Genomic DNA, 16219 nt, shown 5'->3' on the forward strand with positions numbered 1-16219 from the left:
TTGTTGTTCTTCCCCTCAAGGAGACTGTCAACTGGTACAAAAATAATAACCAGGAAACAAAACTGAGGTAAGGTGGTTGCTGATAGAGATAAATTTCCATAGATATCCAAGGAGGAGTAAACCAGGGGAGAGTCTTGGTCAAGGATGCAGCAGGTGAAAGGATTCTTAGAGGAAGCTAGATATCAACAGGTAGACCTAATATAAAGAGAAGGAAGGCCTACATAAGCAAAGGCTGAGAAAGCATTAAATATGTTTAATTTTCCTGGAGCTGGGGAAATCTATGACTCTTATAATAAAAGTAATTGCCTGAGAGCCATGCAGTTTCAACTAGGTAAAGGCAAATAGACAAACATTCTCAGATATACAAGTCATCAGGAATAATACTACCCATGCACACTTTGCATAATACATTTAAGGATGTATTCCAACAAACTAATGGATGTATCAAAATAAAGAACTCAAGAGTCGATGAAGCTATTACGCCATAAATATTTACTGATTGCCCACCACGTGCTGAGGCATCAAGGAAGTAGTGAGCAAAACCAACAGGATCCTTTCCTCATGGAGATTACAGTTTAGCAGGAAAATTAGATAGTAAGTAATCATATGAATACATATGTAATTATAAATCTCAACAACTGATGTGAGGTAAATGTATAGTGTTCTGGCAGAGCAGTTTTGAGGAATTTATATTGATTTAAGTTGATACCTATTATGGACTGAATTGTGTCGCTTCAAAATAGGTCTATTGAAGTCTTAACCGACCCCCTTGTAATGTGACTATATTTGGAGGTGGAGCGCTCTCTCTGTGCACAGGTACAGGGAAAAGACCATGTGAAGTCACAGATAAAAGCCTGCCATCCTAAGCCAAGAAGAGAGGTCTCACCAGAAACCAACCCTGATGGCACCTTAATCTTGGACTTTTGGCCTCCTGAACCATTGGAAAATAAATTCCTGTTGTTTAAGGCACCAGCCCTAGCAGACTCACACAATACCTAAAAGGACAAGGAATAGTTTGCTGAGTGAAGAAGGATGGATAAGTTTTCTAGGAGAGAATATCCCAAGAAAAGTTCCTGGAACAGAAAATAGCTTAGCCTATTTGAGTTAACTAAATGAAAGCCAAGGTGGCTGGAAGACAGTGAGGGGAAAAAGGATAGGTGCTACATATTTATTTTCCATTTTAAGGGTTGTTTATAACATTTTTATCAAATACATAACTGTACTAACAGCAATTCTTTAAAATAACTGTTTTGTTTGTTTATAGTTCTCTGGTGTCTCTTCTCATTCTTATAAAGATACCAGTCCTGCTTGGCAAAGGCCACACCATTATGACCTTAATTACCTCCCTAAAAACCTTATCATAAATACAGTCACATTGGGGGTTAAGACTTCAACATATGGATTTTGAGGGGACCCAATTCAGTCCATAACAGACATCAGTTTGTTTTTGTTTTGGTTTTGTTTGTTTGTTTGGTTTTGAATGTTTATTTACTTATTTTGAGAGAGAGGCAAGCACGCAAGCAAGGAGTGGTGGAGGGGAGATAGAATCCCATGCTGGGTTTCAGGGCTCTTATGAACTATGACAAACCATGATCTGAGCCAAAATCAAGAGTTGGACGCTTAACTGAGTCACCCAGGTGCCCCATAACAGGTGTCAGTTTAAATGACATTTCCTCAACAGTACTTGACAAGCATGCTGTACATTTACTTCATAGCAGTTGTTGGACATTTATAATTGTATATTTATTCATATTATCACTTACTATCTAATTCTCCTACTAAACCATAATCTCCATGAGTAGAAGATCTTGTTGACTTTGCTCACCACTTCCCTGATGTCTTAAGGGCACTCCTTAAATATTAGCCTATAGAGTCTTATGAGAGGACGTAGCAAATGTGGATGGAAAAACAAAGTAATGAGCAACTTCTTGTCTGTCCCTGGCTGATGGGCATGGATGAGTTAGGACAGTCAATAGTTGCTGGCAATGTGTAACAACCAGCTCTGTGGGGGTGGGGGTGGGGAAATATTTGCCAATTTCCTCATTGTACGTCCTCCCACCATGGCTGATTTCAAGGTACAAACGTGACATCACTGAAGTCAAAGCTCAGGAGAGAGGCTCAGTTAGCACATCATCATATAATAGTTTCACCTCAAGAGCATAAATGAAAACTAATTAAGAAGTAGTGTGTTTTGTGTATAACCTTATTTTTAATACATTTATGCAAAATTTCTGAGAATTTAACAATTGGCTTCTGCTGGCTCCAGCACATCATGGATGGATAATTGAATAAAGTTGTAGGGGTTGAAAGCACAGAAATTCATAATTTATTACTGTACAGGGAAGGAGGGGAAAACAGTCCAAACTGATTCTTAAATTTTAGCCCTGAATAGCAAGGAAAGAGAGAGAGGGAAGAGCAGATTTGAACAGAGAAGATGCTGATTAATCTTGGAATCTATTTATCTCTAAAGAAATTTGAGGGTGGCTTGAAATATAGGTCTCCACTTATGCTCAAAGAAAAGTGTATCATCTTAGGAATCATCTGTTTGAAGATTATTGCTGAATCATGAAGGGGAATGAGAGAAATGAGGACAGAACTTTGGGGACATTATCTACATTTTGGCATTTGGCTAAGGTATGTGAATTAGAGAAAGAGATACAGATGGAAAAATCCAGAGAAGCATGAGGATTATCATTACAGGAATTAAACAGAAACCAAGGAAAAAAGGCTTTTTAAGGAACCTATGTTCAGGATTGTTGAACAATACTAAAGGGATGTTGTTGAGGAGTGGGCCACAAGAAGGGCACCATTTTTTTTCTGATGCAACTGGCCGAAAGCAGTGGCAACACCATCGAATGTTGTGCTAAAGTTTAACATCTCACAACTTACAATTGAGCCCCTCTTCAGCCATTTACTATTAGCTGTGGGACTTTAGGGCAGCTCCCAGATGTTATAAATCATAGAAAGGAAAAGGGAACTGACGGACATTTGCTGAGTGCCTCCCGGGAACCAAGCAGTGTGTTTGGAAGGCACTTTGCTGGCATCTCATTTACCATGACAATATATGTGAAAGTAGTAAGTTCTTCAAATGTAAGATATTATTTATTTGAAATATGAAGAGAAAGGGGAGAACAGCTTGAGGGGGTAGATTAAAGCAAGATGTTGAAAGCCTAATCTTAAATGATCCTGCAGTGATTGTATCACAATTTTCTCAGCTTTAACATTATCTATTCCTTTTGTCAGCTTCAGAGGTAGAATTTTAAAATGAGGTTGCACCCACAATGTTACTGTGTCTTCCTTTATGTTTGCAAACACTTGGCATGTTTAATTCAGCCTTAAAACTTGCTAAGTAATTAACTAGAGTTAATGATCACTGTCGCGATTTAAGAAAAAAATGGGAAAGCAGGGAAGAGTTTAAGTGACTTTCTCAAGGACACTCAGCCATTGGTATCTGGAAAAAGTGTGTTGAACTTCATGATCTTACTTAAAGCTAAGAAACCTCTCTAACATTTAAATCCCCAAGAACTCTTCCTTCTAAAGATGAAGTAATACATAAATTAAAAGGGTCCACTCCTTCCCTATCTTCCATATGAATCGCAAGTTTGAGGAATTAACAATATTTTGAATTGGCAGAGAAGAAATAGGTTTTGCACAAGTAATAGCCTCTCTTCTGTCTTTTTTCCCCCATAGTTTGTAATTTAGACTCAGGCACATATTTGATTTTTTCCCTCAGTTTTTTGGGGAAATTGCATCCATACCACCATGAAGAGGTTGCTACTGTTTGAATCTGGAGTTATTCCTACCAATTTTCCAAGATCCCAAGATATCTTTTTGTCAGAATATAGATCCAGAATATAGACATTTGGAATGGTCCCTGCTGCATTTTTTGGGAAAATATACCTGCCATTGTCTAGAATTGACTTATTTAGGGCTCAGTTATAAGGCTTATGGCATGGTTTGCACTAAAAAGAATTGCATGAAGTTGTATCCAATTAGAAACAATGCACAATTAGGATGAAGATAATTAAGTAAAACAACACAGAGAAAAAAGATATTACTCATGTTCTTAGAACCTCCTAAATGTGAGGGCTACCCCCTTTCTCCAGGTTAAGTTTTACTTAGTTTCTTTTTTTTTTTTTTTCTTTTTTTTTTTCCAACGTTTTTTATTTATTTTTGGGACAGAGAGAGACAGAGCATGAACGGGGGAGGGGCAGAGAGAGAGGGAGACACAGAATCGGAAACAGGCTCCAGGCTCCGAGCCATCGGCCCAGAGCCTGATGCGGGGCTCGAACTCACGGACCGCGAGATCGTGACCTGGCTGAAGTCGGACGCTTAACCGACTGCGCCACCCAGGCGCCCCTTACTTAGTTTCTTTTAATTGCACTGTGATGGCAGATCAGAAGACCCAGACACAGAGGCCTCTCAAAGCATTTTCCTCTCTCCCTGTTCCCTACCTAGCACTGTGGAGCAGTCTTCAGGACTTCTCTGCATAATTCTGAACCTTTGTCAAATGTAGGCTTCTTTCACTGACTGAAGGGTCCTTCTTTCTCAGTAGGCTTACTGAACATGGATGGGCTGCTCATTATGTAAGGCCTCTGATGCCAGTTACTGATTTATTTTCTTATTTCACAAACATTATTAAGCACCGACTTCATGCTTAATTTAGGACACAAAAAGGTAACAGAAAAGTTAGTTCCTGCTCTCAGGATATACTCCATGATTTGAGGATGACGACCCTACCAGACTAGTTAATAATACGATGTGATTGAGACTGTAATGGAGTGGCATTTGAGATACCACTTAGGTGATCTGGAACAGAGGGTGATTAATCCTGCCTAGGGACTGGGAGAGAGGGGTAACGGAGAGTATCAGGGAAGGCTTGCCATCTCCCGGTTTTATTAGTAGAACAAATTAAGTAAACGGGACTTTGTGGATCTGGGTGCATCAGATTTCTAATTGTTGTGTGCTAAAAAAAATGTCTGTCACTTCAAAGACTCTTTGTCTCCAAAAGCTTTTGCATTACGTCTCAGTGTCATATCACTTTGTGGTTAAACCTTGAATGCAGTCTTAGAATGAAAATCCAGAGGCTCTCTGACTAAATACTAACAGTCATTTTTTATGTCTGACAGGACATAAAAAGTAAGCAATTTTTAAATAGTGGCCCTATCATATTCCTGCTTAACCTAGTCTACAAACCTGAGGGCCTTTGTGTGGAAGCTAGATTTGATCTGTACTGCTCAGTACATAAATAAAGGTATTATTTATTACAAAATGCTCACTTACCACCTTGTAGGCACTTGGCACTAGAGAGAAATTGCCATTTCAATTGAGTCAGGTACCCTAGTGCTCCCTAAACTCATCCATTTGAAGTTCTGGTATCTTCCTTGTACAAGTGCCTCACTAGGCCAATGAAAAGTTTCACATGTAACTCCCAAAGCCAACATATGGCTGCAAAAGCCATTTTTTTCTCTTTTGCTATTCTAGCCTCCTAAATTCCCCGTCCTTTGTGTCCTTCAAGTCCTGGTTCAATGCCACATCATCCACAAAACCAACACATCCTGGTTTTTGTTTGTTTTCTTTCTGTCCATTAGTATAAATAGTTAAGTAACCTTTTACCTCATTGATAGATGTTGAGCTCTTTAAAAGTAAGATCTAAGTCATCTTTAATGTTGTATCCCACATGTTACTGAACAAAGTACTGTTCATTGAATGAAGAGAAGGATATGTTGATGGACAGATGGACAAATAAATGAATACATAGATACGCAAATGACAGGAAACAGTGGCATGTAGCTAATGAAGGAGACTGTTGCTTAGTATCTATGGTGGTTGTGTATACCTATTTCTGTTAATTACATGTTTCCCAGCCAGGTAAATATCCATGATCAAGAAGAGAAAAATGTTTTGGATTCAACCATACTTGACACATAAATGGACTCACTCTAAAGAGTTTGCTAAGAGACAAACAAGACTTACCTAGAGATTTAAGAACACAGATGTGTTATTTTGCTAGTGTTCTTTCCAACACTTGAGGAAATTCCAATGTTTCAACCACCTGACTCTGTAATCCAGTTCAGTAAATTAGATTGTCTCCTTGGAACAGCATATCTTGTTTTGGGGTTTTGCTCTCTCTTACCTTCTCTTCTTTGAATCCGTTTCCACCAACTGGAAAATGACCCATAAGTCCAGAAGTAATGGAGTTTAAAAAATGTCTCAGAGCTTCTTCAATAACAAAGATTGAAGCTTTTATTTTCCCACACAGAATACTTGAATTTCACCTGGAATTTCAAAATATGTTCAACTCTGGAAGAGAAGAAAAACTCGCCTGTACTCTCTAGTGATTGTTTTTTATTAGGAATTTATTTCCATTGAGAATTACCTGCTCTTTTTTTTTTTTTAGTGTGTAATAGCAGTTCAATATTTTAATTATATATTTCCCACTAAATTGATCTTAAAACTTCCTTGCTGCATTTTAGAATATGAAATATTTCATACTGAATGATTTTCTAGTTTTTATTTCGCAAATTGAACTGAAATAAATGGAGAAGATTTGCAAAAAGATATAGCCTAGTTAGATATTAACCAATTTACAAAATACCTTCTAATATAAACAACCTAAATGTGTTTTTTAAATAACAGTTTCAAAATAATGTATGCTTTGTTTTACATGATCAAGGGGCATAGTGATTATGGATTTACATTTTGAAACCAAATTAATTATACTTGGTATTTGATTCCCTCCCCTCTGGTTACGGTGACTTGATAATACCTTTTATTTTAGAGTGCTCCAAAATAATCCCAATAGCTAGTTGAAAAGAATTAATGGATTTAAAACTTAGTTAATAAGAATGAAAATATTTTTTATGTGTTTGTTTCCTGGTAGATTTATTTAGACTTTTCTTTTTGTTTTTCTTGTAGTGCGGGAGTTGGCAGGACTGGCTGTTTCATTGTAATAGACGCCATGTTAGAAAGAATAAAGCATGAAAAAACTGTAGATATTTATGGCCATGTAACTTTAATGAGAGCCCAGAGGAATTACATGGTTCAAACAGAAGACCAATACATCTTTATCCATGATGCACTGTTAGAAGCAGTGGCTTGTGGAAATACCGAAGTGCCAGCTAGAAACTTGTATGCCTACATTCAGAAGCTGACACAAATAGAAGCAGGAGAGAATGTCACAGGAATGGAGCTTGAATTTAAGGTATGATATTGGATGTGATGTGGTAATTCAGAAGCAAGTCATTCTGGGATTGTCTCTGAATAGTGGCCTCACTTTCTTAACCTTTCAAGTTTTTGAAGTTACAAGATTCACTTGACCTTCTCAGGTGTCTGACTATAAAATACTTTTCTTCCTCTTTCCCTTTTCTCTGTCCTTTGCTTCCGAACAATACCTCGAGCTCTTTTGTACCCTAATTTAAACTGAGAGATCATACTCTCAGAACATACTTAAAAAGTCAGTAGACTATATGGAATCATTAGGTAGAAGTGAAAAGCAGTGCAGCTTGAAGAGTCCTTTGCTTTAAAATAAACAAAAGCTTTACTCTAAAGTTTTCCTCTAAAGAGGAAATCTTGGGTACATTGCGTCTAACTGTAAGCTAAAATTATCTTTGTCAGATTTTTTTCTTTTTTTCTATTCAACAGCGTCTAGCCAGCTCTAAAGCTCACACCTCAAGATTCATCAGTGCCAATCTTCCATGTAATAAATTCAAAAATCGCCTTGTTAATATTATGCCATATGAATCCACAAGGGTATGCCTGCAGCCTATCCGAGGAGTAGAAGGATCTGATTACATCAATGCCAGTTTTATTGATGGATACAGGTATATACGCTTGCTCCCCTGACAGTCCAAAACCTTGATATTTACATGTGCCCCAGTTTCATAAGCCAGAATGAATTTCATCTCAATTCAAAACATCTTCTTTATGCATAGGTCAGCATTCAGTCCCTTGGTGTTTGTTTGTTTGTTTGTTTGTTTGTTTGTTTTTTGGTAGGAGTAAGAAGAAGCAGTCATGGAGTCTTTATTCTTGCCTTTTGTACTCTTCCTTTAGAAACCATTTGGGTGTGGAAAGAGTTAATACAGAAGATTTATTTCATAAATGTAATAGATTATGTAAGAGTCCTTTCTACAAAGCAAAGCCATACCAGTGTTTAAGTGATTTGTATGATACATAAAACCGAGCTATGAGCATGCACTAAAATTTAAGTAATAATGAAGACCTACATGATAATAGTAACAAAGCAATTTCTTTTGCAAAGTCCCTCAAATATAGTAAACATTCTTATTTGATACACAATCTTAACGGTCATTTACTACAACTGCAATGATAATATGTTTTCAGTGTTCATCCTTGGGTTTGGTGTTTACATATCATATGTGAACCTTTGTGTGTTCTCTGATTACTTTAACATGCTATTTTTATTCTCTATAATTCAGACAACAGAAAGCCTACATTGCTACCCAGGGGCCCTTGGCAGAGACCACAGAAGACTTCTGGCGGATGCTCTGGGAACACAATTCCACCATCGTTGTGATGCTCACCAAGCTGCGTGAGATGGGCAGAGTGAGTGTCTTCTCATAAGACATTCACCATGAAGAAATGACGATTTCATTCTAATAACCCAAGGGCCAACATCATTTCTTTGAAATGCAGAGTTCTCTGGTCACATTCTGGGCCATTCATTACTCTGTTGGTTTTTAACTTGCAAAGCCACATCAAGTTCTTTAATTTGTGTGTTTTGGAGAAAGATCTAGTATTTTGTTTCCAGTGAAGCATAATCATAGGGGCAAATAAGCAGATGCCCTTGTTTGACTTAGGTCCCGATTCTCAGCACAATCTTTTTTCTTTTTATTCTGGAAAAGCTTGAGTTTCATGAGCAAATGTACCCTCATTTCTCTGTGGGAATGAACTTGACTTCCTTACATCTGTGAAGCAAATTCTTATTTGCCCATTCTCCACCCAGGTTGAATAGTTACATAGTTTTTCCAAGGATATAATCTGGTAATCTCAGTTCTACTTTTTGAAAATGATTATTCTGAAAAATATATAAAATAGTATATGAGGCACTTGGGTGGCTCAGTTGGTTAAGTACCTGACTCTTGATTTCTGCTCAGGTCATGATCTCACAGTTGTGCAAGCCCCCATCAGGCTCGGCACTGGATGTGGAGTCTGGTTAAGATTTTCTCTCTCTCTCCCTCTGCCGTCCCCAGCTTGCGCTCTCAATCTCTCTCTCTCTCTCTCTAATAAAATAATATAAATAGTATTAGAGATACCTAAGGAACTACCACTTAAATTCAATAGATGCAAGCATTTTGCTATATTTGCTTAAGATATTTTCTTTCTTTCTTCTTTGTATAAATTAAATGGTAGAGATGGATCTAAAACCCATCATTTAAACCACATAAAGAGAGCAAAAAAAAAATGTCAAACTAAGAAATTAACCTGACTATTCTGACTCTTCAGAGTTGACACTGCAAAATTTAGCCAAATCATTAAAACTGCCTAGACTTCAGTTTCCTCAGCTGACAAGGGAGACTAGACCAAATCAATATAGAAGTTTCTTTCTCCATTCACACTTGCTGGTTCTTATTATTCCATAATGCTCTGATGCAAGTCTCCTCTGGTGGTGCAATGCATGATAGATAGGGCCAGCATTATATCCAAGGACTGGTGTAATTATTTGGAGAACTTGTAGGTATGAAGACACTTATACTATCAAAGTATTCAATTTAATTTATGTGTATTAATAACCTTCTGTATGCCAATTCTGTGCTTTGTACCATGGGCAAATATTAAACCACATGATTTCCCTCTTCTCAGGGAACTTATGGCTTCAAAGAGAAAATGGGTCACATGCCATTGGAATGGCCTTGAATTTTGAACTTTTTTAATGAGAGAAAGAAATATGTAGATTGATAGATGATAGATAATATTTGTACTTTGTATGATTTGACATTAATCCTCTCTCCTTTTAGGAGAAATGTCACCAATACTGGCCCGCAGAACGATCTGCAAGATACCAGTACTTTGTTGTAGATCCCATGGCTGAGTACAACATGCCACAGTATATCCTAAGAGAATTCAAGGTCACAGATGCCAGGGTAAGTTGGCACAATCTTATGCTCTTAGCCATTAGCTGAAAAGCAGTCTAAAATGAATCTCTGGGGAAGTCGCTGCATGGCTCAGCCAGTTAAGTGTCCAGCTCTAGATTTCAGCTCAGGTCATGATTTCATGGGTTCCTGAGATCGAGCCCCACACTGGGCTATGTGCTGACAGCACGGAGGCTAAGTGGGATGTTTTCTCTCCCTTTTTCTCTCTGCCCACGCATGTGCTCTCTCTCAAAATAAATAAGCATCTCTGGAGAAACATCTGCCAAGTGATCATACTCCCAAAGTGTAAAGAAATAACTTATCTTGGAGGACTATTTTTTTTTTTTACTGTAAGAGTAACTTTTCCTCTGTCTGGCAAGTGTCCTCGCATGCAGGCTTGGCTTCCATTCAAACATAACATCTGGCAGCCCAACTTTGGGGATACACTTGGTGAGTGTGTGTCCTGGGAAGCATTTACTGATTGGTTGGCTGTGCTTATATTCACTTTCTCAGCTTATTCTCTTTGGAGCTTTTTTGACTTCTTCATTACTTGAAGCTGTAAATATGTTGTTGTTTTGCAAAGCCCTCTAGGTCATGTGGACTTAGAGGTTAATTTGGTATGATTTTAAAACTGCAGAGCAAATGGCATTCTTTAGAAGACTCTGACAAGCTTTGCACATTCTAATTTGATTCCTGGCATGGTTTATTCCTCGGTGTGCTAATGTGTCTGTCCATGAGAGCTGTGCACCCACGACCCTTGTTGGCTAATTTTCATTCTGCATTTCTTATCTAGACTGCTGAGTCCAAGGTTCAGCCCTGATGTAAGATGTTCTATGCATAAACTTTAATATCCTTGCCTTTGGCCACTTTCAAACCATGATTACAAACATATCTTAGGAGAGAGCAGGGTCAGTCCAAAGCCTTGCTTTGTTTTTGGAACTGTCACAGTAGGTGGGTTGAATGAAACTCCAGGATACAGCTATTTACTTGACCCACTGTTTTTTTTTTTTGTTTTTTTGCTTTTTTTTTTTTTTTTTCTGGACAGCGGCTTTCCCAACCAATACTCATGTTTAGAGATTGTCTGCTAATCTCCAAAGCAGTGCCCTGGCTATTGGCCTAAAGTGAAGGAGAAATTGGTTAGCAGACTGGTTGGCCCAGGTGACAGATCTGTTAATCCCAGAAAGTCTGAAATCTTAATTACTCTGAAGGTGACCATACTCAAGATAGCAGTTAATAGCAGTTAAGTCCGTAGGTTGAGTTTTTTTAAGTTGCCCAAGTAAGCATGCTTTGGTTATACATACATACATACATACACACAGTTGCCCTTTCATAATTTGAAGATAGATATGTGAGTGAAAACCTTAAGTACATTCCAAGAAAATTCACCAACCATTTCTGATGGTAAAGACTGGGGGTTAGGCCCTGCAAATAACAGACACAGTTTCTTTACTACTCCTCACTTGCCCAAATTAAGTCTGATCACAAAAAGAAAAAGAAATATTGAAAAACTTGTTCAAATTATTTTTTTAAAAGGCTCCCTGTGATTTTATAATTTTCTTTGCTGCCATAGCATTTGATGTTTGTGCTCCTAGTGTGTTTCTAATCTGAACTTAGCAGTTTAGAGAGTGAGTTGGCACTTGGAAGACAGTATTGTTAAACAGGTAACCTTTAAATGGAGTCAGCTGGTCTCTCCTCCAAATAGTAAGGGTTTGTGCACATGACCTCTTCTTGCTGCTAAAAGCAACTGTAGTCAGAAATGAAATCCCCAGGATATTCAGAGGAGGACAAATCTGCATTACCTAGCCTTTGGCTTCCTTCCTGTGCTTTCCAAACCTTTTCCAGAAACAGAGGGAAGTAAATCATGCTTCCATGGTTACCATCCATAAGTTAGTTATGGGGCCAAGCAGTTATTTGCATATTCCTCAGTGTTCCCACAAAGTTAATGTGATCTTCCTGTTTTATCAAATGATGACAGTCAGGAATATGCCCTTTTCCTGTGGAAAACACAAGACACAAGTTATGTATGCCCATCTCAAGCTAAGCCATCCCCTCCTCTCAGTCTGACTGAATGGGAAAGATTGGGTCTCTGTCTACTTAACCAGAATCTTGGGAACATGCATACCCATATCCAAAGGCCTTTAAAGGGAAAAGAGATGTTACAAAAATGGAAAGGAGGAACAAGTTGAAGGCTTAACTGGGAGCAGTGCCTCTTCAAATAGGATCAGTCTTTCCAAGCATGGAATTTGGACCCTCTCCCTCTCAGCAGATTCAGCGAAGAAAGTTTATGGCCATTATTCTTATTCCTCCAATTAAAGAGAGGGTCCCTTCTGCTTTTCTTGTGCTTCTGAAAACACTGTTCTAGAAGGAATCAGAGGCACATTAGTAGATCTTTCTCAAATCATTTATGCTTCATGAGTCAGAGTAGTTTTGCCTAATCACTTTAAAGATTCCTCTCATATCCAGCTTGTTTTCTTTCCATTGGTCTGTTAAACTCCCCACAGTGCCTAATTCCTGTGGTCAGCCAGAAGAGTGCTTTTTCAGAATAGAGTGTTTATTTGATAATAATCTCTTTTATCTCCTTGAGGGACCCCCTTACTTCCTTCCCACCCAACAGCATAGTTGCATAACACATGCTATATACACTACCATGGCTAGAAATTGTATGCCTCTGAGACATGTGGGGCATCGAGATTAACAGCTACCCAGTTGGTGTCAGATCCTTTTAGTGTCACTATTTGTCATTTGACAATGCTAGATATAAGCAAGCACAGCAGACGGGAAGTTATTGTGACAATAGCAAAATCTCTGGTCTGGATGACATGCCTAGTTGCTCCTTTCAATATTAAGTTATTGGCTCCTGAAATTTTTAAAATAGAGTATATATGTTCCACTTTGGTTTTGAAGGCAAAGTTTGGATCATGGAAGCATTTACTAATATGGGAACTAGATGGCTTTTTACAAGAACCCAGGTTTTTACTTGGGCATCGCCAGACTGAATTTGCAATTTAAATATATGTGAATATAGACAGTGTTAATAACAGATAAGACACACATGTGACTAAATTTCTAGTTAAACATGTTTCTAACACCCCCCACACCTCTTTTTTTTTTTATTCTTTTTGGAAAAAAAAATATTCCTGCTGCTGTGGTCTGTACACTGGCTGGATCTTCCTGGTATCCTCCTCTGTGGCTGGGTATGTGGCTTTCTTTGTATAGGACGGACAGTCCCGAACAGTGAGGCAGTTCCAGTTCACTGACTGGCCAGAGCAAGGAGTGCCAAAGTCTGGAGAAGGATTTATTGACTTCATTGGCCAAGTACATAAAACAAAAGAGCAGTTTGGCCAAGATGGGCCCATTTCAGTCCATTGCAGGTGAGTTAACTATCAAGAATGATGAGTTTCCATTTGTGATGAATGTGATAGTAACTTTGAAAATGTGCATTGCTTTCTATTCATTGTCAGTACAAGCTTATTGTAGTGAATCAGTATAATTGATATTTTATTCTCAGACATATATTGTAAAATCTAAAGCAAGTCTCATTTCTCTCTTTTCAAAAATAAATGAAAATAACAAGAGGTAAGATTTTTATCCCCAAATTTTACATCTTTTAACAAAGACCGAACTGCATTTTTTCCCTTACCTAGTTTACCTTAGCAGGAATTGTTGGCATATCCCCTCATGATAATTTGTTCAGTTAATTATTTCTTACTTATTCTACTTCCATAGCATTACACTGATAACTGTTCTTCTCTATCTCCTGTGTTTGTCTTTTTAGGAAACCCATAAATAGTTATCAAGCCTTAATGATAATACTAATTCTTGCCAGTCAGTAAATGATTAGAATGGTACCTCAGTTAAAATTGCAATTTGCTTGAAAATTGTTGCTATATCAGAAAATGAAGCACCTTCAAGTTAATTATTTTCAATAGTTTCCACGGCATTTTATAATTCAAGTCATTGGAGTTAATAGAAATAGCAAGTAAACGGTTCAGAAAGGACACTCACCATAAATTTAGTGCTTTTGGAAGTTGTTATGGAGAAACCCTCCAACAAAGGGAATTCACCTAATTTTATTTAAACTAACATATTTTCAGATTCTATCAATTTGAAGTCTCAATTTCTAATCCCTTTATGGTCGAAATCTTAAGGGAATTTACTTTAAAAATTTATTTTGCTTGAAAAAATGAAAGGGAAGGGAAGGGGGAACAGACAGGAAAAAGAAGGGGGAAAGGAAGGGTAAAAAATGGAAAATAAAAGAAAGGCATAGATGCCAAACTATGATTTTTAGTGATATGGAAGACAAGATCTCAAAATAGGAGAAATATTCAATTTAGGCTTTAAGATACCTGAGTTCTAGCCTCACTTCTGTCATCATTTAGCTTTGTGACTGTAGGGTGATTTCTCTTGATCTCAATTTTCTCAGCTCATCTCTGAGATTCTTTCTAGCACATCATGTTCCCCAGACATGGCATATTCTATGAGTAGTGGATCTTAGTTATTCACATTAGCTTTGTGTTCAGTTATCCAAAATCCTTTGTTCTAGACAACCAAAGAGCGTGTAGGGAATAACATATATACTCCAATATTCAGACACAATGGATGGTATAGATTGGAGTTAAATTACCTGAGTATTCCCCTTAACTTTCTACATAAGTTGCCCAAATGCTAATTCAAACTTTTCTAGTATAAACTATAAAAAAGGATATATTTAATATATATTTTTAACTTTAGACATTGCCATAAAGTTAAGTGTATAAATGTGTTTACTTCCCATTGCTTTTACCATCACAAAATGATTTAAATACTTCTTTAGTATAAGGAGTTTACCTATGACCTGTTTATACACACACACACACACACACAAACATATATATGTCTATATATACACACATATATATGTGACGTCTAGATATTTTACCTTATCTGGGAATATCCTTAAAATACTATTCACCTCATTTACAAGTTATTAAACTAGCATTCTGAAGTCAATAAATTCAGAAGTTGTAAGGCCACTGTCTGTTATTTTCTTGAAAGCACCTAGTAGAAATCCAGAAATCCTATATTTTGATACATTTGAGCAATCAAATCAAGGTTAAATAGACTCTGGAATACCTGGACCATTCAGGGGGAAAAAAAAGATCATAAATCACAGCCTCTCAGGAGTAAGAGAGACTTTCAAGGTTGAAAGGGACCTTCAAGGTCATCTACTCTCTTAACAGAGAACCTTGACTACTCCTGGACATCTTCAGCCACTTAGTATAGACTGCCCATGGATTTTAAAGCTGCACTTAACATTTCTGTTTGGGATCTTTAGAAAACCCAGTTTATAAAGGGACCCACTATTTATATATGCCTGTCAGCTACATCCCCAAGTAAATGAATCCATCCATTTTCTACAGCCTGTACCCAAGCGTTACACGTGCCTTTTAATTAGGATCCAAAAATGTAGGGATTTTTCAGATTATTCACTCTTCTCCTCATTACCTAAACCTCCAGATGCTTTCCTACTTTTTAAGAGCACAAAAGCTATGAATTAATTTTCTTCTCTAGCTGCAGTGAACATTCTGGAATTATCTTAAAACAATAAAGAAAACAAAGTCAAAACATTGCTAATGTGGTAGAAAGAATCCTGGTGTTTTAGCTCCTGAACATCTAAAACTAGTAGATAAACATATAGCTCATTTTTTTTAAGGTAAGACCCCTTTGAGAATCTGTTAAAGTCTTAATTTTCAGCAGAGAGAACAAATATATATACATTTACACAATATGTACATATAAGACATTCACCAACCCTTCTAAAGAATAAATAAGAATCCTGTATCAAAAATCCCATAACAGAATCTGTTTTCTCAAATCAAAACTAATGTCTAAATTTGAAGAGTCTATAAGCCTTCTTATTTATTGACATGTCTAAATGATGAAACATCCTGCATAGATTGTAAGTGACTACAGGAAATAAATAAAATTGAAATCTACCTTACCTTATCAAAATTATTTCACACTTTAAAAATATTAAGCAGGCAAGGTTTACAATTTCAGGATCTGCATGAAGAGTATTAACCTATATTTGACTTAGCATTCCCTGCATCTATTTATTTCCCATATTTATGTTTCCTGCATCTTACCAA

At 37.2% G+C, this 16219-nt stretch overlaps 1 protein-coding gene across 36 annotated transcripts in view; it reads left to right on the forward strand.

The window, feature by feature from the left end:
• Positions 1-16219, forward strand: part of PTPRD (protein tyrosine phosphatase receptor type D) — a 2222827-nt gene that overhangs the window by 2200980 nt on the left and 5628 nt on the right. For all 36 annotated transcript variants that reach the window (XM_058695363.1, XM_058695354.1, XM_058695368.1 and 33 more), the window contains 5 exons: positions 6919-7204; positions 7645-7823; positions 8439-8565; positions 9978-10103; positions 13308-13462. In XM_058695363.1, coding sequence (XP_058551346.1) covers positions 6919-7204; positions 7645-7823; positions 8439-8565; positions 9978-10103; positions 13308-13462 — 873 coding nt within the window. The remainder of the gene's footprint in view (positions 1-6918; positions 7205-7644; positions 7824-8438; positions 8566-9977; positions 10104-13307; positions 13463-16219) is intronic.

This window comes from Neofelis nebulosa, chromosome 12 (assembly GCF_028018385.1).
Source record: "Neofelis nebulosa isolate mNeoNeb1 chromosome 12, mNeoNeb1.pri, whole genome shotgun sequence".
Classification (NCBI taxonomy): domain Eukaryota; kingdom Metazoa; phylum Chordata; class Mammalia; order Carnivora; family Felidae; genus Neofelis; species Neofelis nebulosa.